The 20,596-nt window shown below is 37.9% G+C and overlaps 1 protein-coding gene and 1 long non-coding RNA gene across 4 annotated transcripts; one reads left to right on the plus strand and one right to left on the minus strand.

Annotated features, from left to right (window-relative positions):
• Positions 1-8,465: 8,465 nt before the first annotated feature.
• LOC107779271 (uncharacterized) lies at positions 8,466-9,285 on the minus strand. 2 transcript variants are annotated; one of them, XR_001646574.2, is made up of 3 exons: positions 9,094-9,285; positions 8,828-8,927; positions 8,466-8,731 (listed from the first exon to the last, which is right to left on the minus strand). It is a non-coding gene; the product is annotated as an uncharacterized LOC107779271 (long non-coding RNA). The 2 variants fall into 2 exon arrangements; XR_012698879.1 differs by having other exon boundaries at positions 8,466-8,927.
• A 287-nt stretch (positions 9,286-9,572) lies between these two features.
• Positions 9,573-20,367, plus strand: LOC107779269 (uncharacterized). Of its 2 annotated transcripts, XM_075229575.1 has the most exons (4): positions 9,573-10,461; positions 15,598-15,879; positions 19,698-19,838; positions 19,925-20,367. In XM_075229575.1, the coding sequence occupies exons 1-4, from the start codon at positions 10,459-10,461 to the stop codon at positions 19,943-19,945; spliced, it is 447 nt and encodes a 148-aa protein (XP_075085676.1). In that variant the 5' UTR covers positions 9,573-10,458; the 3' UTR covers positions 19,946-20,367. The 2 variants fall into 2 exon arrangements, 1 of the variants encoding a protein (XP_075085676.1); XR_012698660.1 differs by lacking the exon at positions 15,598-15,879 and having other exon boundaries at positions 9,574-10,461.
• Positions 20,368-20,596: the final 229 nt, after the last annotated feature.

Raw genomic sequence — 20,596 nt, forward strand, 5'->3', positions numbered from 1 at the left:
GTGAATTGATTGAATTAATTGTGAAGTCCTCTTTAGTGCTCAGATAGTTCCATTGCTCGAGGACGAGCATGAATTTAAGTGTGGGGTGTTGATAATCGGCTTAATGAATGCATATTTTGGTATATATCGCCTCATATTTTGTTCACATCTCGACGATTTGAGATGTTTAATATGATTGTTTGCGCTAAATTTTGGTATTTCTATGTGTAGGAATCATTCGGATGCAATTTGGGACGAAAGGGCGTGAATTGGAGCGAAATCGGAATAAAATTGCAGAAATGGAAGTTGAGCGCCACAGCCAGCGTGGGGCGCTCGCTGTGGCGCACTTTACAGAAGCAAAGAAGTTTGAGCGCCAGGTTTCACAACGGGAATTCTCCTTTTTTGACTAGGACTCGGTTATTTCGACCCCTAGACGCTCCCAACTCATATAAAAGCCAACCTAAACCTATTTTTGAAGGAGAAAACGGATTTAAAAGAAGAAGAGAGGCACAAAACACAAAAAAGCGAGGATTTAATCAATTCTTCCATCCCTTTCCTAGTATTCATTAATTTTATGTTTGAAAATATAATTTTTGATGATTGTATGAACATGAGTGGCTAAGAATCCTATTGTTCTATGGTCATGGGTATACATGAATGTTGATGTTTGAAGTTTAATTTGACGAAGTTGATTTTATCATATTGGATTGTTTATTTAATTCTGTTTTAAATTATTTTGCTGAGTAGCTAACAGTGAAATACTATCTACGAATCTAGAGTTGAACTCGAAAGTGGGAACTCTATATTGCATATAGAATTAAATAGAGTAAGTTCTTAAACCCGGGCATCGGGGAACGGATTCGCAATTAGGATAGACATATACCTAATTGCCTTACTCGGTTGCAATACAAGTATTGTAAATGCGTTCTTGTTAAACTTAATTCCATAGACATATAGATATTAAGTTAGCTTGAATAGGCGAGTAAGGACTCGACAGATGCTTACGAGTAATATCAACCCTGTGAATCAACAATCCAGATAAATCAATTAGTTACTTTAAACTAAGAATGCAACATGATTGTTAGATAACACGTGACCCTGGAATATTATATCCTATTGATTGTTATTCAAAACTATTTAAGTGTTGTGTTTGATTCTTAGCAATTCATTACTTGATAGTCTTTAGGTAGTAATTTAAAAAATTATATATTTTGTCAGAAATATTTTGAATCGATAAGCTATTCGAGTTTGAATTAGTCAAAAGTTAATCATAAGTCTTCGTGGGAATGATACTTTATTCACTACTTTATTACTTGACGACCACGTATACTTGCGTGAGTGTGTTTGGTCCCAATCTCATTAGCTGGATTCTTCAATTTCTAATTCCTGCTACCACTCCCTGGGCCAACAAGATGTTCTCCATTATTGATCTGTCCAGCTTGCTGTGGCAAGATATGAGTTGAGTTAGCTGCATCCCTGTCAATCTAGTAGCAATGATTTTTGAGAAAACCTTATTAATAAAGAAGCACAAGCTGATTCTGAGCTCCACTAATGAATTGGGCCTTTAAATAGTCCTTTTATTGCTTTAAGTTACTCTATGAACAATTCTTTGATTATCTTTATATATGTTACTGATGTAATGTAGTGTACTTGGTCTTGGGTGGGTAAGGGTTGTCTACGCGCTGTTGAGGATCAGGGAAAATGTTGTAAGTTTGATAAACTAATACTTACATTTTCCCTTCATATATTTTGTCTATGATATTATAATCTGTGTTTGTATGATTCTTTTTTCTATTAAAAAGGGTCTTGTTGGGCTTTTGTTGCGGCGGAAGCCATCACAGCTTTATACTACATTAAATTGACTAAGGTGAAACCTTTGTCAAAGCAGCAAGTCATCAATTGCTTGCATACCAAATTCAAGGAGCCAAAAAATATCAGATATTGCGAAATAACAGGATGCTTTACTAGTCATTACAACAAATATTATAAATTTGCAATGGAGGAAGGTATCTATTCTTATAAGGCATATCCATATTTTGCCAAGAAAAAAAACTGTCGTAACCGACCAAAAGAAGTAAGTACTTGATATTGGATTTGTTGTTCTCTTTTTCGGGTTCAATACTTTTTATAAGATAATATAGCAGTAAGAACTATATCCTAACAAATAGATGTCTTGATTTTATTACATCTTTCAATTGGTGCTGGAAAAAACTAAAATTAAGGGGTTTAAGAGGTTTGATGCCAACTTGGACAAAGAAGGAATCGAGAATTTAATTAAGCAGCAACCTTAGCGGTTGTGTGAACCATGTGGAGAGCTTTCAGTGCCATCAGGGAAAGGTAAAATAGGTTCAATTTTATGTATGTTTATTTTCTACTTTTTTTATTTCAAAATTATTTATTGACCGCCTACAAATTTCTAAAATCTTTTGTTTTGACAGGATATTTACAAGGCTCCAACCAAACAGGAGATTCACTTTGATCACCAATTTAAAGGTGGAAATCAACCAATTGAAGGGCGTCACTCTGTGTTGATAGTGAGCTATGGCGTTGAACATGGGATAGAGTATTACTTAATAAAGAATAGTTGGGGCGTAAACTGGGGTTACTGGGGGTATGCCTGGGTTGAGAGGAGCCTTGTTACAAGCTTATCTTATCCGGAGCTTGATGTGTAGATAGGCTTTGATTCATGGCTAAGTTAACTATTTCTTACTGTTGTTTTATGCTACTATTGCAGTTTTTTTAGATAGGCTTTGATTCCTGGCTGAATTAGGAGTATCTCTTTACTTATGCTTTGTGCTACTGTTGCACTATTTTTTTTGTAGATAGGCTTAAGTTTCTGGCTGGATAATGTTTACCCGAAAAATCGGATAACGTTAAATTTAGATATGGTTCTAAGGGTATGCAAATTTCTTTGATACAAAATGACGATGCAGGTATTTTTTGCTATGAAAATGGGAAATGATGGACGAGAAGACTGAAAAATATTAGAAGAACAAGAACCCTACCCCCTTTCTATTGCAGTCTCTCTCCCTTTTTATAGTAGAGGGTCACTACTTTATTTGTAACAACATAATAAAATAATACATATAGTGGAGGACCCATGATGGTTTGTCTCTGCCTTGGTTCCCGCCAAGATTCTCTCCCTCGGTGCGGTTGTAACGGCTCTTGTCTGCGAGCATAGCACTGGCTCGAGCTCGATGTTAGATCGAACCCCCAGTCTTGGTTCGAGCTTGATTCTGCCTTGGGGCATCGATATTCGGGGCCTGTGTCGATCAGTGTTTTCCCATAGTCCGATTCGGACACGGGCTCAATAACGAAATTGAGTTTTGCCGTCGATTTGTCTTATAGTTCGAAGCTCAACGCCCCTACTTCGGAATTCATCCGAGCTTGTCGTATGGATACCCTACGATTGAAACGTCATTATCTCGACCAGTCTTTTTGACTGAGAATCGGTTTTGACCGTACACAGATAACTATCTCGTTTCTCGGAAAGGATGTGGCGAGGAACGATATGATTTCCCTGCGACTCGATCAAGTTTATGCTGACGTTTCTATCGACCCCGACCATGACGTATGTAATGCTCGATCATCTTATGCGTCTTTATAGTCCCCTACTTTATCGAGGATACCCGAAATTTTTCTTCCCCAGTGGAATTGCCAGTTACCTTCAGTCCTTGGTGACCGGAGAAGATCAATCAGTAATGAATGCGGAGGGGCTTCCTGTCTTTTCAACGAGGCACAACATGCTTTGAATCGGGTAACTTCCGATGGCGTTTTCGCCACTTCTTTAACACAGAGTTGTAGGTAATTCTAATGTTTCTCCTTTTATTTGTAGGCTTTGATGTTGCATCACGAGGCTTTTTCTCCGAATCAGGGAGGAGCATGATGCCGAGGTTCGGAGCCTCACTGAGAAGAGTGACTCGTAATGGTCTAGTGAGTGATTGTTTGAACTCGAAATAAAGGTAGCCCGTAGGCTTGACAATCGAGCGAATGATTCGAACATGATGCAATGTAGCCTGTAGGCATAATGGTCGAGTGAGTGATTGCTCGAACTCGAAATAAAGGTAGCTCGTAGGCTTGGCAGTCGAGCGAATGATTTGAACTCGATGCAATGTAGCCAGTAGGCGTAATGGTCGAGTGAATGATTGCTCGAACTCGAAATAAAGGTAGCCCGTAGGCTTGGCAGTCGAGCGAATGATTCGAACTCGATGCAATGTAGCCCGCAGGCGTAATGGTCGAGTGAATGATTGCTCGAACTCAAAATAAAGGTAGCCCGTAGGCTTGGCAGTCGAGCGAATGATTCGAACTCGATGCAATGTAGCCCTTAGGCATAATAGTCGAGTGAGTGATTGCTCGAACTCGAAATGAAGGTAGCCCGTAGGCTTGGCAGTCGAGCGAATGATTCGAACTCGATGCAATGTAGCCCGTAGGTGTAATGGTCGAGTGAGTGATTGCTCGAACTCGAAATAAAGGTAGCTCGTAGGCTTGGTAGTTGAGCGAATGGTTCGAACTCGATGCAATGTAGCCCGTAGGCGTAATGGTCGAGTGAGTGATTGCTCGAACTCAAAATAAAGGTAGCCCGTAGGCTTGGCAGTCGAGCGAATGATTCGAACTCGATGCAATGTAGCCTGTAGGCATAATGGTCGAGTGAGTGATTGCTCGAACTCGAAATAAAAGTAGCCCATAGGCTTGGCAGTCGAGCGAATGATTCGAACTCGATGCAATGTAGCCCGTAGGCATAATGGTCGAGTGAGTGATTGCTCGAACTCGAAATAAAGATAGCCTGTAGGCTTGGCAGTCGAGCGAATGATTTGAACTCGATGCAATGTAGCCCGTAGGCGTAATGAGTGATTGCTCGAACTCGAAATAAAGGTAGCCCGTAGGCTTGGCAGTCGAGCGAATGATTCGAACTCGATGCAATGTAGCCCGTAGGCGTAATGGTCGAGTGAGTGATTGCTCGAACTCGAAATAAGGTAGCCCGTAGGCTTGGCAGTCGAGCGAATGATTCGAACTCGATCCTGTTTGCATAATAAATCTTGAACATAGGATATCGGTAAAGAAGAGAGTTTTCTTTGCAGGTCATTATACATGGGTTCATGTTTTGCGTCAGGGCTCGGACCAACAATATAAGCATGGTTCGTTTTGACCGTTTGGCCCTTACAACGTTTCCCGTTGAGACAATTTGTCATGAAATAACGAAGTAACTTCCTTTGCACCGAACTTGATAATCGTCACAGATGCATTTAATGATAAAGCCCCCATGTGTACGAGGTTGATTTTAAAGAGGCCTCGGATACTCAGCAGTAGTATCGTTTCCACTATATGGCTGGTATCGATCTCTAGTCGACTTTTGCTTTTTCGTAATGGACCTAGAAGTCAACTGGTCATCTTCGACTCTTATTTTGGATTGATATCGATTATGCACATCGGTCCAAGCAATAGCTGGGTACTCGATCAGATTTTGCTTCAGCCGCCGTGAAGCCCTCGAACTCCGCTCATTTAGACCTTGAGTGAAAGCTTGAACAACCCAATTGTCTGTGACTGGTGGCAGATCCATTCGTTCCATTTGAAAACAAGCTACGAACTCCCTTAGCATCTCGTTATCCTTTTGTATTATCTTGAACAGGTCCGACTTTCACGTTTCGAACTTTACGGCTCCGGCATGAGCTTTTATGAAGCAATCTGCAAGCATAGCAAAAGAATCAATGGAGTTAGATAGTAAATTATAATACCATATCATTGCCCCTTTTGACAGGGTTTCACCAAATTTTTTTAATAATACAGATTCGATCTCATCATCTTCCAAATCATTGCCCTTGACAGCACACGTGTAAGAAGTGACGTGCTCGTTGGGGTCGGTCGTTCCGTTATATTTGGGTATTTCGGGCATACGAAATTTTTTGGGGATTGGTTTTGGGGCTGCACTCGAGGGAAAAGGCTTTTGAATGAATTTTTTCGAATCTAGCCCTTTTATTATTGGTGGAGCCCTCGGGATCTGGTCGACCCTGGAATTATATGTTTCCATTTTTTTGTCGTTGGCTTCGACTCGCTTTGTGAGTTCCTAGAGCAATTTAGCAATTTTAGGAGCAGTCCCCGATTCCTGCTCGTTTGATTTCACTACGGCGGGTTCCGTTCTGGGGGTGACTTCTCGAAGAAGCGGATTGGAGTTCGGCCCGCTTTGCGTATGAGTTCAGCTCTGCAACTGAGCTATCGCTGCTTGTTGGGCTTGCAACATTTCGAAAATCATACGCAAGCTGACCCCGATTTCCCCTGTGTTGTAGGTGTCTCGGGCTATGGACCGAGCACCACCCTGAACGCTCATCTCCGGTTCAGAACGCTGATTCGCTTCTAGAGCTATTTGCGAATTGATATTCAGTGGTACTTCGGCTCGAATTTCGGGCTCTTCGATTCGAGTCTCGTTGCCGTTGTCAGGTAGCCTTCCGGCCCCGGGCACCAAGTTGTTGGTTTCATCTTGAAGGCCGGCTTCGAGGTCGATAGGTAGAGCCATGGCTGATTCGAAGTTGTAAGCTGGAGTGTACTGTAGATTTATATCAAACAATCGCCGTTACCCTTAGCCCCACGGTGGGCGCCAAACTGTTTACCCGAAAAATCGGATAACGTTAAATTTAGATATGGTTCTAAGGGTATGCAAATTTCTTTGATACAAAATGACGATACAGGTATTTTTTGCTATGAAAATGGGAAATGATGGATGAGAAGACTGAAAAATATTAGAAGAACAAGCACCCTGCCCCCTTTCTATTGCAGTCTCTCTCCCTTTTTATAGTAGAGGGTCACTACTTTATTTGTAACAACATAATAAAATAATACATATAGTGGAGGACCCATGATGGTTTGTCTCTGCCTTGGTTCCCGCCAAGATTCTCTCCCTCGGTGCGGTTGTAATGGCTCTTGTCTGCGAGCTTAGCACTGGCTCGAGCTCAGTGTTAGATCGAACCCCCAGTCTTGGTTCGAGCTCGATTCTGCCTTGGGGCATCGATATTCGAGGCCTGTATCGATCAGTGTTGCCCCGTAGTCCGATTCGGACACGGGCTCGATAACGAAATCGAGTTTTGCCGTCGATTTGTCTTATAATTCGAAGCTCGATGCCCCTACTTCGGAATTCGTCCGAGCTTGTTGCATGGATACCCTACGATTGAAACGTCATTGTCTCGACCAATCTTTATGACTGAGAACCGGTTTTGACCGTACACAGATAACTATTTCTTTACTGTCGTTTTGTGCTACTGTAGCAATTTTTGTTAAAAATTAAGACTCGCGGTTATGAATTTGTTGTCCGTATATATGTGTCGTGTGTTTGTCTGACTTGCATCTGTGAAGCAACATCAATGAGGGACTACCAAAATGCTCCATTATTAACTGAAACGATGTGTAAGTTTATGGTCATGACATTCTCTTATTAATTATGTCAGATATGATGTTTGCAAGACCTAAGTGAACAATTTTGGCTGCATCATTTGTATACGGACACTGTCTGAGTTAATTTTTTTTTTCAAATTCTTTGCGACTCCGCACCATAATTGTACATAGGTTTAGCACACCGTCTTTCGTGCAATGTTCTTCATAAATACACAACATTAGCTACAAGACCAAAGCTTTGTGACAGCATGTACATGTTGGATGTTAGTTTATACAGAGCCATCTCAAAATTTACACATAAAATCATCAATTCAATTACCGCAACGATGAGAAGGCTGTACAGAAGCTGCATATCATGACCAATAAACCGAGTTAGAATTAATAGAGAAAGAGACCATTAGATGGTTCACAAGCAAAATCATCTATTCAACCTGAAAACAAAGCTTAGCAACATATCTAGAGGTTAATCATGAGGTTAGAGCCATTTTCTTTAACTGGAGGATGACTTAAGCAAGAAGCAAAAATAACCTGCAATAAGACCAACAGAGCAGATAATTTATTGGGGTCTTGAGTAATATGCATGGGTGTTTCTCTTCTTAAGTTTCTATTATAATCGTCATGTTTGCTTTTTGTGCTTTGGGGGTAACGCGGCTAAATTGTTGGAGTTTTGGGTATGTAAATACTTCGTGTAGTATGCTTGGTTCAATCGCATTATCTTTGGTCTGATTGTCTTGTTGCATTGTTTAATTGTAGATTTCTTATCAAATAGTGTCGCATGTATGAATAGCAGTCATATTTGAGGTAATTTTATTTGATTGATGTTATCAATGAAAAAAACATAACAAAATATACCCAATGAATAAATAAATATTAAAAAAGAAACGACCAAATGACAAGTTAATGCAATTACGAATTATATGTATTTTTTCAAATTGTGATCCTTTGGAGGATCAAGCGATGACCAATTACGTCTTGAATTCAAATATTAGTTTACTAACAATGTTAATTTAGGATATACATTAATTAGTTCCATTTACTCCAACAAAATTACCTTTAGAACAAATATGCATGTGAAGTTTTACTATTTTTAGTGTTACATATTCGTGAAACGCATATAGAGACTAGTATGAATAGAAGAATAGACCAGCACTAAGATGGTGCTAGGACATTACAAAGTTAGGGATCCTTCTATACAAAAACAAAAAAGAAAGGCTCTATATATTCCTTGTCCGTGTAGTGACTATCAAATCTACTAAGCTATTTTCATCTTTTACATCCTGTACATTACACCAAAAAGCCAAAAACCATAAGCATTTATATTTGATCTTCTGTACAGCATCAACTTTCACTTCGAAGCATCTAGCTTCCTTTCCTGCCATAATACCCAGCAAACACAAGCTAATCAAGAACTCCTTACTGTATAGGTAGGGCATGACAAAAAGCATTTTGAAAGGTTAAAAATAGTAACCAGATTTGGTATGCCACTGGGCAGTGTAGGAAGAGTTGGCTGCAGTTTTCCTTTTCACAGAGCAGATAATATCTTGGAGACCTCTGAGCTTGACGTCGTACTGGATTATACTTTCCAAGTTTAGAAGCATAGAAAGACAATATAACAAATTAAAAGGATATTATTGGTATGGTATTAGCTAGATAATAGATGTTGTAGCTGTATTTATAATCTCTTACCAAAGAATAGTCAAGGATATTACACGTAAAGCATTCTAAACTCCGTACCTAATAAAATGGGAGCACTTGCAATGCCGAGGTAGTCTTCCTCCACTTCTCGATTACTGTACATGTTGACGGTAATCTTCTGGTCTTGTATTTCTAAATGATTACCTCGCAAATATTATGTCAGAATTTTTCTTTTCCAAAATCTATTAAAGAAAAAGTTATTGGGTTTATGAAAGATTAGTAAAAAGAATTGTGGAATTTTCTGTGTATTGATCTATGTCAAAGACAGTGTTTATATACAAATATCCTATGTAAAATAAAATGTAAAATAAATAAATTTCTGTACATTTGTCCTATTTGTATTAGCTTAAGTATAACTATCTCTAACATATTTTATTCCTCTCTAGAAGTATCTACAAAATTAACAGTTGTACTAAATTTAATCTGGACGTCTGTCTTTTAATCTATCAAGTTTGTGATCAACGTCCTTGATGCAGCCACGTGTCTCATTGTTTTCCACACACATAAGTCTATTGACTTTCGATGTATCCGATGAGTGTTGTGTCGGAGACTCTTCTTCTTTCTTCTTCCTTTCTTCTTCTTTGAGAAAAATCGATGAAGACCTCTGTTCTCTTACATCCCCCTCAAGTTGGAGGGTATAGAATTTACTCCCAACTTGGTAAGAACCGAGTGATGAGAAGGACCAGAAAGTGATTTGGTAAAGATATTGACAAGTTATGAAATAGAGGGAATATAGGAGAGTGTGGTGAGGCCGGAAAGATACTATTGGCGGATGAAATGGCAGTCCAACTTGACGTATTTCGTCCGCTCGTGAAAGACTGGGTTTCTAGCGATGTGAATCGCCGATTTGCTGTCAGAGAGTACAGGAACTGGCATTGAGGGTGTAATAGAAAGATCTTCAAAGAGCCTAGTGAGCCAAGTGAGCTCTGCAATAACACGTCTCATGGATTTGTACTCCGCTTCGGCTGATGATAGATAAAGAGAAGCCTGTTTTTTCGATTTCCATGAGACAGGGGAACCACCAAAGGAAATGTAAAATCCACTGACAGAGCGTCTTGTTTCCGGGCAAGAGGACCAATTTGCATCGCAAAAGGCAATCAATTTGAGAGAAGGTGCCGAGTTAAAGGGAATCCCTTGACTTGGGTCAATTTGAAGATAGCAGAGAACATGTATAGCAGCAATATAATGTGAAAGTCGGGGACTTTGCATAAATTGGCTAAGTTTGAGAACAGCAAAGGATAAATCGGGTCTCGTATGAGTTAAATAATTCAATTGCCAATGAGATGCCGATAAACAGTAGGATTTGGAAGAAGGGGTTTGTGGTCTACATGAAGCTTGGTAGAAGGCTCAAGAGGAGAAGCCACCGCAGAAGAATTAGAGACATCAAACTCACGCAATAAGTCCATGGTAAATTTTCTTTGACAGACAATGATCCCTTGTTTTTCCCTGATAATTTCCATACCTAAGAAATAATGTAGGTTTCCTAAATATTTGACTTTAAATTCTGTATGAAGAAATGTTTTGATAGCTGCAATTTCTGGTAAATTATCTCCACTGATAAGTATGTCATTCACATAGACGACTATAATAAAAATAAGATTCCCTTCTTTCTTGAAGAATAGAGAGTAATCATTCAATGAAGAAGAATACCCTTTGAAACTCAAAGCACCAGCAAATCGATCATACCACTGCCGTGACACTTTTTTTAAACCATATAAAGATTTTCTAAGTAAGCACACATGATTGGGACTTGGTGGGGATAGTCTAGCTGGAAATTTTATGTAAACCTTCTCTTGGAGAGTGCCATGAAGAAAAACATTACTTACATCCAATTGATGAATTGGCCAGCCCTTTTTGGCTACAATTTCCAATAGACACCTTATGGTGGTCATCTTGACCACCGGTGAAAAGGTTTCAATGTAATATATGCCTTCTTGTTGAATGTCTCCTTTGACTACCAAACGTGCTTTAAGTCTTTCTATTATCCCATTAGAGTTATGCTTAACCTTGTACACCTACTTACAAGGTAGGGCCTTCTTTCCAATAGGTAGCAAAACTTCATCCCATGTATGGTTGGCCTTTAAGGCCTCAATCTCTAAGTTCATGGCTTTCTGCCAGCCTGGGTCCAAAGAGGCTTGAGAGTAGCTGCTAGGTTTTGGAATTTCTGAAATTGAATGCATGAGATGCTGATTTTGAGGTGATAAAGCTCCAAAAGAATAGACCTGAGGCTTAGGGGGAAGAGCAACACAAGAATCAGTTAGGTCAGTTAGAAAAACATGATTGCACACATAATCATTAAGATGACTTGGCAATTTGGATTCTCTAGAGAATCTTCTAAGTACTGGTGTGTTATGTGGGGTAGATACAGTTGGTCTAGGTAAAGGGTGAAATGGTGATGAATCAATTCCAGGAGAAATAGGTGATGCAGGATTGTGAGGAGTGATATTGATGCTAGGTGATGTTTGATGAGAGGGAGATTGAGATGTAGTTGTGCTAGGTGAATAAGATGGCTCAGAACTAGATTTTGGAGGGTGAAGAATAGTAGTACTATCTTGGGGAGAAGACAAAGGAAAGATAGTATCTGGAGGTGAAGAATTGGATGCAAAGGGGTACTTGTTTTCATAAAAAATGGACATCTCTAGACACAATTATTCTTTTAGAATCTAATTATAATAATCTGTATCCCTTCTGTCCTAAAGGATATCCTAAGAAAATACAAGTTGTGGCTCTTGGATCAAATTTACCCCTTCCATTAGATAGAGTATAAGCATAGCACAAGCAACCAAAAGTCTTGAGATTGGCATAGTCAAGTGGTTGGATGAAGAGTACATAATAGGGTGTCCTTCTTTTAAGAATCTTAGAAGGCAGCCTGTTGATCAAATGAGTGGCAGTTAACAAGCATTCTCTCCAATAAACAATGGGAACCTTGGATTGAAATATGGGGACAATGTCTCTTTGTCAAAGAGGCAAATTCAAAAGTTTTATTTTTTCCTCCATTTCCCATTCACTCTATTTTAAGTTATAACAAGCTTAAACCCAACAATCCCCCACGTGAATGGAGAATGGCTATATCACGAAAATATGCATGAAAAACTGTGTGATTTACAAGCAAAGATTAATCGCATCTAGATAGGGATGGCAAACAGTGCGGTGCAGTGCAGTTGCGGGGCAAACCCGTATAAACCCGTGAAGGTTTCAACCCGCCCTGCATAACATTTGCACCCGTATCCACCCGTCCCACACCTACACCCGCGTCCACCGGCCCCGTATAATTAATTCTTTTTCATTTTCCTAGTTTTTCTTAATTAATGTTTTGCTGGATTTTTAATTTCATGAACTAAAAAGTGAAAAGCTCTTTTGTTGCTCATGTACTGAATTTTTGCAATTCTTTTTTTTAAAGAATTTGTTCAATTAGAATTGAAGATTGAAAAAGAGCGAGTCACTTTGCCGATGGTATTGGAATTTGAAAACAAATATGGGAATAGGTGGCTTCAAACTTCTACAATTCTGGTTGGCTGCTAGTATGTTGTATGCTTTTAGTTTCAAAACAAAAATGAAGTTAATTTAATATAATATAAATTCAGGATTTAGTTGTATGATATTTTAAGTGACAAAATTAAAATAGTATTTTTTGTGTAACGAAACTTCATTAGATAATTTTTAAGTGACAAAGTTAATAATTTAATCATAAAAATATTTGTCTGAACAACATTTTATATTCCCTTAAATGTCTAACTTTTTTCTTTTTCTATAAATTTCAAACTTAATTAACATTTCACTAAAATGTGTATTTGAAAAAGAAATTATAAATGATTTATTTTTGCTTATGTGAAGTATGAAATATTTAAACAGATTAGTCTTTAAGGTTTGCCTCACTGGATAGCTTGTAAAATAAGCCAAAATCTAGAAAAGTTATGCAAACCCGCGTAAATTCGCATAGACCCGCGATCCGACCCGCACCGCCTCAGTCTTTTAAAAAATAATCTCAAACCGCCTTGCACCCGCCCCGTACCGCATAGCTTTAAAATCGCACCGCCCTGCATAGCCTTAAACCCGCACCACCCCGTACCCACCCCGCCCAAGTTGCCATCCCTACTAAGTTTCCCTTTGAATTTTCTGTAGAAAACTTATATCGGATATGTTCGGTCAATCGGTAGATTTGATATCTTTGAACCGTCGAACTTTGGTGTATACCTAGACAACCATAAGTCACACAATCAATCCTTAACCGTCTTTGGTTCTCATTGTTGTGTACGTTTCAGTCATGAATACCGCCTGATTTCATAAGTGCGTAGAGAGCTGACCTTATAAAATTCTCCTTGAAGCGGCTAATACTTAACACTTACATAGGTGATTTCTAAATGTGTCATCCCGTAGATACACTCATTGATTACCCCGTATCAAATTTAGAAACCATTAAAAATCATTAATGCTTTATCCTTGATACTCAATATTATCTCATCACGAGAATGGACCAAAATTTTAGCTGACAATATTGAACCGTCATTAATGACTTTGTTTAATCTCCTTGAACCTAGATCTTGGGATCTCCAGTCTTCTAGGTTAAAGTCACCACCACAATGACTTGTCCTCGGTCATAGTCTCGTTCCCCTTGATGATCTTTCAACTACCTCTCTAGTAGGCTTTTTGTAAGAGGATCCGACACATTATCGCTTGACTTTACGTATTTAATTGTGATAATCTCCCTAGAGAGTAGTTGCCTAACGGTTTTATGTCCTCGTCGTATATGACGAGATTTACCGTTATACATAACGCTCTCAACCCTTCCAATTGCCGCTTGACTATCGCAGTGTATGTATATTGGTGCCAATATTTTGGGCCAAAATAGAATATCTTCATTTCGGAGCCATTCAGCTTCTTCACCGGCTTTATCTAAGGTTATGAACTCAGCCTCCATTATAGAGCGGGCAATACAAGTTTGTTTGAACGACTTCCAAGATACCGCTCCTCCACTAATAGTGAATACATATCCACTTGTGGATTTAGAATCAGTTGAACCGGTGATCCAATTTGCATCACAGTATCTCTCAATCACCGCATGATAATTATTATAGTGCAAAGCAAAGTCTTGGATATATTTTAAATATCCCAAAACTCGTTTCATCGCCGTCCAATGAGATTGACCTGGATTAGTCGTGTATCGACTCAATTTACTTATAGCACAAGCTATATCTGGTCGAGTATAATTCATGATATATATTAAACATCTCAACACACGAGCATAATCCAATTGTGATATGCTTTGGCCTTTGTTCTTTGCAAGTGCAAGATTCACGTTAATTGGAGTCTTTTGCAATTTTAAAATCTAAGTGCTTGAATTTTTCATGTACTGTTTTAACTTTTAATGTAATAAGATTGCTACAATGCCAAACCTTGAGGAGTCTTATGAATCTTAATACCCAGAATTAAATCGGCACTCCCAAGTCTTTCATATCAAACTTGTTAGTTAGCATACACTTAGTCGCATTTATGTTGGCAATGTCATTACTCATTATCAGCATATCATTCACATATAAGCAAACAATGACTATGTGATTTGGAACATTTTTAATGTACACACATTTATCACATTCATTTATCTTAAAACCATTTGACAACATTGTTTGGTTAAATTTCGCATGCCATTGTTTGGGTGCTTATTTTAGTCCGTAAAGCGACTTAACAAGTCTACATACCTTCTTTCTTTACCTGAAACCACAAACCCTTCAGGTTGTTCCATGTAAATTCCTTCCTCCAAATCTCCATTTAAGAAAACCGTTTTAACGTCCATTTGATGAATTTCAAGACCATATACCACAATTAATGCTATAATATCCGTATGGACATAAGTCTTGTAACTAGAGAGTATGTATCAAAATAGTCAAGACCTTCTCGTTGTCTATACCCTTTGACCACAAGTCTTGCCTTATATTTATCAATAGTACCATCATCTTTCATTTTCCTCTTAAAAATGCATTTAGAACCCAACGACTTATTGCATGGAGGAAGATCAACCAATTCCCATGTATGGTTGTTCAGTATGGATTCTATTTCACTATTGACTGCCTCTTTCCATAACAATGATTCCGAAGAAGACATAACTTCTTTAAATGTTTGAGGCTCATTTTCCAATAAGAAAGTCACAAAATCTGGTCCAAATGAAGTAGACGTTCTTTGACGTTTACTACGTCTTGGATCCTCCTGATTAGACATACTTTCTTTAGTTTCTTTTCGAGGTCGTTTAGATCCTTCACCAAACGACTCACATTCCTTTTTATACGGATATATATTTTTAAAGAACTCAGCATGGGTTTGGAGCTGAAAAGGTCTTATAAGCCTGCTGTGTGTCCCCTTTCGTTAATTGAGGGGTACATGTGACCAATAGTAAAATAGTAGGGGCTAAATTGACCAAATAGTACAAAAGAGGGTAACTATATGCCATATTCAATAATAAAGGGGTATTTGTTTTTTACCCTTTTCCATTCTTATAAAAAAACACACAAATAGAAATAGTTCACTTTAACCGAAAATCCGGTGGTTTAGGGTTACACTACGTCGATGCCGTGTGCATGTGGAACTAAGGTGGTGGAAGAGGGTGAAAAATTCATGAGTGGGACCTCGTCTGCGGAAAAGGAATCGACCCCTGAGATGACATTGAAACTCGAGGATGAGGATGAAAATAACAAGAATGATTTGAAGTTTGATGATGAGTCCAGATCTGATGGAGAGGAAAAAGGGAAGGAGGATTATGATCCGGATGATTGGATGACGTGGCCAAATAAGGACGTCTTTATCAAGTACTATCAACAGCTACGCGAGAGCGATGTATGTTCATCACTACTTCACCATTGTTTTTTGCCTATTCCATTTTCTTTTTATTTGTTTCATTTTTGATGAAACTAGTACCGGGTAACTCTGCCCACAAGGTTAAAGAAAAATTTAGTAGCTTATCAAACGCCACCTGAATTTGTGCATATTTGACTTGTAAAAATACTACGCCTTAAATTTTGATACTTGTTGTAACTAACTTGTTTATTGCTTTATGATTAACTATGACTTGTAATTGCTTGAAGAAATTAAGTGAAAGGTGAATATCGAATTAGTTCTGGAACTGAATTAGATCATGTGTTTTTAACTAGGAGATAGTGTTAAATCATGCAATTGAGACTGTTGAGTTGCAATTTTCCCCCACCAGTTTGGTGTTAATACCAGACCTCCAATTTTTATACATGAAAAGAGCTGGCATGCTCTAAGAATTGTAATGATATGTCTATAAATCATTCTTTTGTAGTCATAATAATTCGTGTTCTTTGGAATCCACTTACCAAACAAATGCCAAAAAAAATAATATGGAGTGTGTGTGCTTGTGTTTGTTCCTTGAACATCTTTTGTCCGGTTCAAAGTTACTCTTCAAGGCATCCTTGTGTTTTCCCTGTCAATAGATGCTTATTTATTTAAAAACTACAACTTGTTTCAGTATTTTCTTCTATTTCACTATTAGTGAAGATTAGCAAAAGAAAGATGTATAAGCTGTTTTATTTGTTGTTTGCTGGGGACTAGTTCGGTATAATTGTCATAACGTGTGAAAAATAAGGCAAGTAGTAGAATTAATCCCACATAAAAAAAAAAAAAAAAAAAGGTAGCTCAGTGCACTAAGCTCCCGCTATGTGCAGGGTCTGGGGAAGGGCCGGACCACAAGCAGCGGCAGACCCATGATTTTATACAAGCGGGTTCATTAAACACGGCACCAATAATAAGAACGATATCAGATATAACAAGTGAGATTTGCTCAACTATATTTTTTCTTTTTTATTCACTACAACAAATGAAGTCATCATTTTTAAGTCGGCGTTTTTAGCTTTACCAGTTGAGCAAGTTTTTTTAATAAAAGTACTACAAATTCTATTTAAAATTTAATTTTAGAATAAATTATCTACTTACTTGAACAAATTTAAAGATTTGCTAACTAATTTTATTTAACATATTTAAAAGTATATTAAGCTCTAAAACATATAACCTTCTTTAAATATTTTCCTCATTTGTAGAAATGATGTTGTTATTTACCCAAAAAAAAAATCAAAAGAAAGAGTATTAACTAAACTAAATTAATATAAATAATTGAAGAGAGCTTATAAGCTAAACTTACTCTGAATAAATTAACGCTGATCTGAAGTGAACTTAATTAGTCACAAGAGCCATACAAATATAATTAGCAATAGTCATAGTCAAAAGACAAAAAGTGCTGCTATGAGGAGTCGATCGCTGAACTATCCATAGCCTTTGAACCCGCTTGACCACCACGCCACAAAGGTGTGTTGTGTCAAGCGGATTCATTATTATTTAAATAACCTTATTGTTCTAGTATTAGATGATAAATACATGTATACACAGTATATATTTTTGACGAAATGGGTTCATTTGAACCCTCTTTGATACACGTGGGTCCGCCCCTGGCCACAAGGGTCTATTGTACGCAGCGTTACCCTGCATTTCTGCCAGAGACTCTTTCCACGGCTCGAACCCGTGACCTCTTAGTCACATGGCAATAACTTTACCAATTACGCCAAGGCTTCCTTTCAATTAATCCCACGTAAATATGTAGCTATATAAAGTGGTATCAAGATGTGGAAGATATGAAGTTATCAATTTACGTTGAATGCTTGCTGCCTTTTCTATTTGAAAATAAGGGTGTAGAAAATTGGGAGCCTCATGGAAGAAGAAAATGAGTGTGAACTTGAGGAGTAGTATTTAGAAGTCAAACTCCCTCCTCCTGTGAAGTTAAATTTTGACACATTTTAATCCAGAAACTGAATAGAGGCTCATGGAAGATGCTATACATTTTCCGATATTAACTGAAATTCCTAGGACGTGTATGTTGGTTGTACTACTGTAGATTTGCATCATTGTGCCATTTGTTGAATGTCATTTATATATGTGGCTGGCTTTACATGTGGATACTAGGTGATGTAAACATAGGTTTCCTGATATCTCTCTTTTTCTCCTTATTATTCTTTTAAAACTTTATTTTGCATATGCTTTTATTTTTGTTATCTATTTGTGTAGTGTAGTTAGTGCTTAGCTAGATGTGTTTTACATGAATCAATCTCTTTTTAATAGGCATATTTTTTTTGTATATGGCTCAAGAAACTATGGAATTTTATGTGCAAACATTCCAACAGTGCATTCCTCCTTTCTTGGTCATTCAGCATCTATGGTCGGTAAAGCTGGTTCAAGTCAACTATTTTTCATAGGTTGGGAGGGGATGGGAGATACTGTAGCATTTTGAAATCTGTGAATTTTAGATCCTTTTTTTTCTATATCACATTTGTCATGTGTATACTATATCCAACAAAATGCATGTTAGGAGGCGTACTTAGTTCTGAGGCACTGCACTCTATGAAATAGGATGGTGAATCATTCTATGGGGCTAGTCACCACCTAGTCATCAGATTTGAACTGGATTTCTTTTCACAGCGTTTGCAAGAGTGCTGCTTACAATTTAAAAAGGCATTAGACAGGGCCTAATTGCATTTGACCTTTTGTTAAATGCAAGGACCTCGTTTGGCTTTATATATTTTGGTTTCACGTGTTCCCTTAGTTCTTGAGTCATAAAATTGACTGCATCTTGTTTAGTTAAGCCTAAGAAGAAGAAGGGGAGGTATTACTTTGAAGCTTGTGGGAAGGTCAGAGCAAGATGGTGTACGTTTTACCTCCTTTCTCTTGAGTTTAATACCTGACTGATAAGAAATCTTTAGGCCTAAATGTGTATTTGAATTTTGAGGGCCATAGAATTTATGCCTAATTTCTTTGCAGAATCTGGTGATCTCTTTCCTTCTCTTTGTTTTTCTTTATAACGGCCACCTCTTTTTTTTTTCTCCTTTTTTGTTTCTTGTTTTCCTATCAGTGTTCTGGTGAACTTGTACGCACCTTGACTATTTTCTCCCTGTGCCTTGTTTTTCTTGCTTTTTACATGTAGATGGCCTGAAAATTGATTGTAGAGATGGAATTGAAGTGGTGCTCCTGTTGGATGTTCGAAATTACCTGTGCTTTTCCTACTCTGTTGTACATTTTTGCGGTAATTAATGCTATAACTAATAGGTAAGACGAATGCACAAGACATTAACTTGGAATTTTTCTAAATGAATGGGAAAAGGGATTCAATACTTGCTTGAATAGAAGTTGCAAAATCTCTATGCAATTACAATTTGTCTATACAATGGTTCCTTTTTTTTTGGGGCCTTCGTTTTGGGTGCTCTCTCGATATGGTTTGTGTTGAAGGGAAAATGATATATGGTTTTTGTTGACTTTTGCTGTTGTTTTTTAAATACGTCTTCATGTCACCAGCCTACTATCCACTACAATGGGTGGTATTCTTTTCTGTGTGGCAACTGAAATGTTCGAAATTCGTAACTTCTCTTTCGCTCTCTTGTCTGCACAGACGTACATATCTGCGTACATAACTTGTTTATATGACAGAATCTGCTCCATGAAAACACATTCTATTGTGGTACAAGTTTTCAACTATCAAATTTGTGATTATATTTTACTCTCTTTGTTCAGATCTTTCAGAATTCAAATGTTGAAATATAAACCTTTTGATGCTGTCGCAATTCTCATCTGTTAATTGTTATGTATTTTAATAGGGTTTTGAGTTTGATGAATACCCTGGGTCGTGCTTGTTTGCTCCCATCTACCCCATGATAGGATTTGAAAAATTTCCTGAGTTTGTGGATGAGATCAAGGGTTATGCTTCAATGGCAATCAAGAAGTACTTTGGCAATGATGTATGATCTATACGTTGTTATTTGCCCATTTTCTGCTGTGCTGGTCTTCCTTCATAAGTATTGACTTTACCTATTATTAACTGCAGGGGAAAGGAATACAGTATTAAAGAGATTGTGAGGATAAATGCAGGTCGTTGTCGTGACTTTAACTACTACATTACCTTTAAATTTGATGACTATGGGAAGGAAGGAACTTTTCAAGCTAAGGTGGTAAAAACAATTGAGGGCACAATAGAGATTCCAATTTGCAGGCACAAGCGCAAGGTCTAAGTTCTTGCTGAAGTATCTGTAGTAACTCTTGGTGTTTGGCGCCTCTTGTGTACAAAACCTCACTCTCTTTTACTAAAAGAGAGCTAGTATTATTGGTTTTTTTCTTATCTGCCATTGACATCTTATTGGCAAGGTACACGCTGCTTCTTTTGATGTTTGTGACTTGTAATGGCTTTATAGTTAAATCTTTCAAACAATATGTTACACGTATTTGTTCCCAATATCTGAATGGATTGGTAACAATTTCACTTTGGAGATAGCTTTCGGCTTATTTGGCTATGTGCAGGCAAAGTAGAAGGTGCCTTTGAATTTGGTTTATTTTGGACGTTTATACTTTTGCCAGGGTTACTTTTCTTATCCTCTTGAAGGGGAGCAGTGGTAAGTGAATTGCTCGTCGTTTTGAGGCTTCCATTTTAGTGCTCAATATTCTGTCGCAAGGTCATCTTGAATTGTCATTGCGAGAAACTCTGGTTGGTTTCGTGGAACTC

The sequence above is a fragment of the Nicotiana tabacum genome, chromosome 14 (assembly GCF_000715075.1).
Source record: "Nicotiana tabacum cultivar K326 chromosome 14, ASM71507v2, whole genome shotgun sequence".
Taxonomy (NCBI): Eukaryota; Viridiplantae; Streptophyta; class Magnoliopsida; order Solanales; family Solanaceae; genus Nicotiana; species Nicotiana tabacum.

Bases quoted from the DNA above. Each gene is read 5' to 3' on its own strand.
- LOC107779269 (XM_075229575.1), top strand. The intron at 15,880-19,697 runs GTATGTTCATCA...GTATTTTAATAG, and splicing joins AACAGCTACGCGAGAGCGAT to GGTTTTGAGTTTGATGAATA. The intron at 19,839-19,924 runs GTATGATCTATA...TATTAACTGCAG, and splicing joins AGAAGTACTTTGGCAATGAT to GGGAAAGGAATACAGTATTA.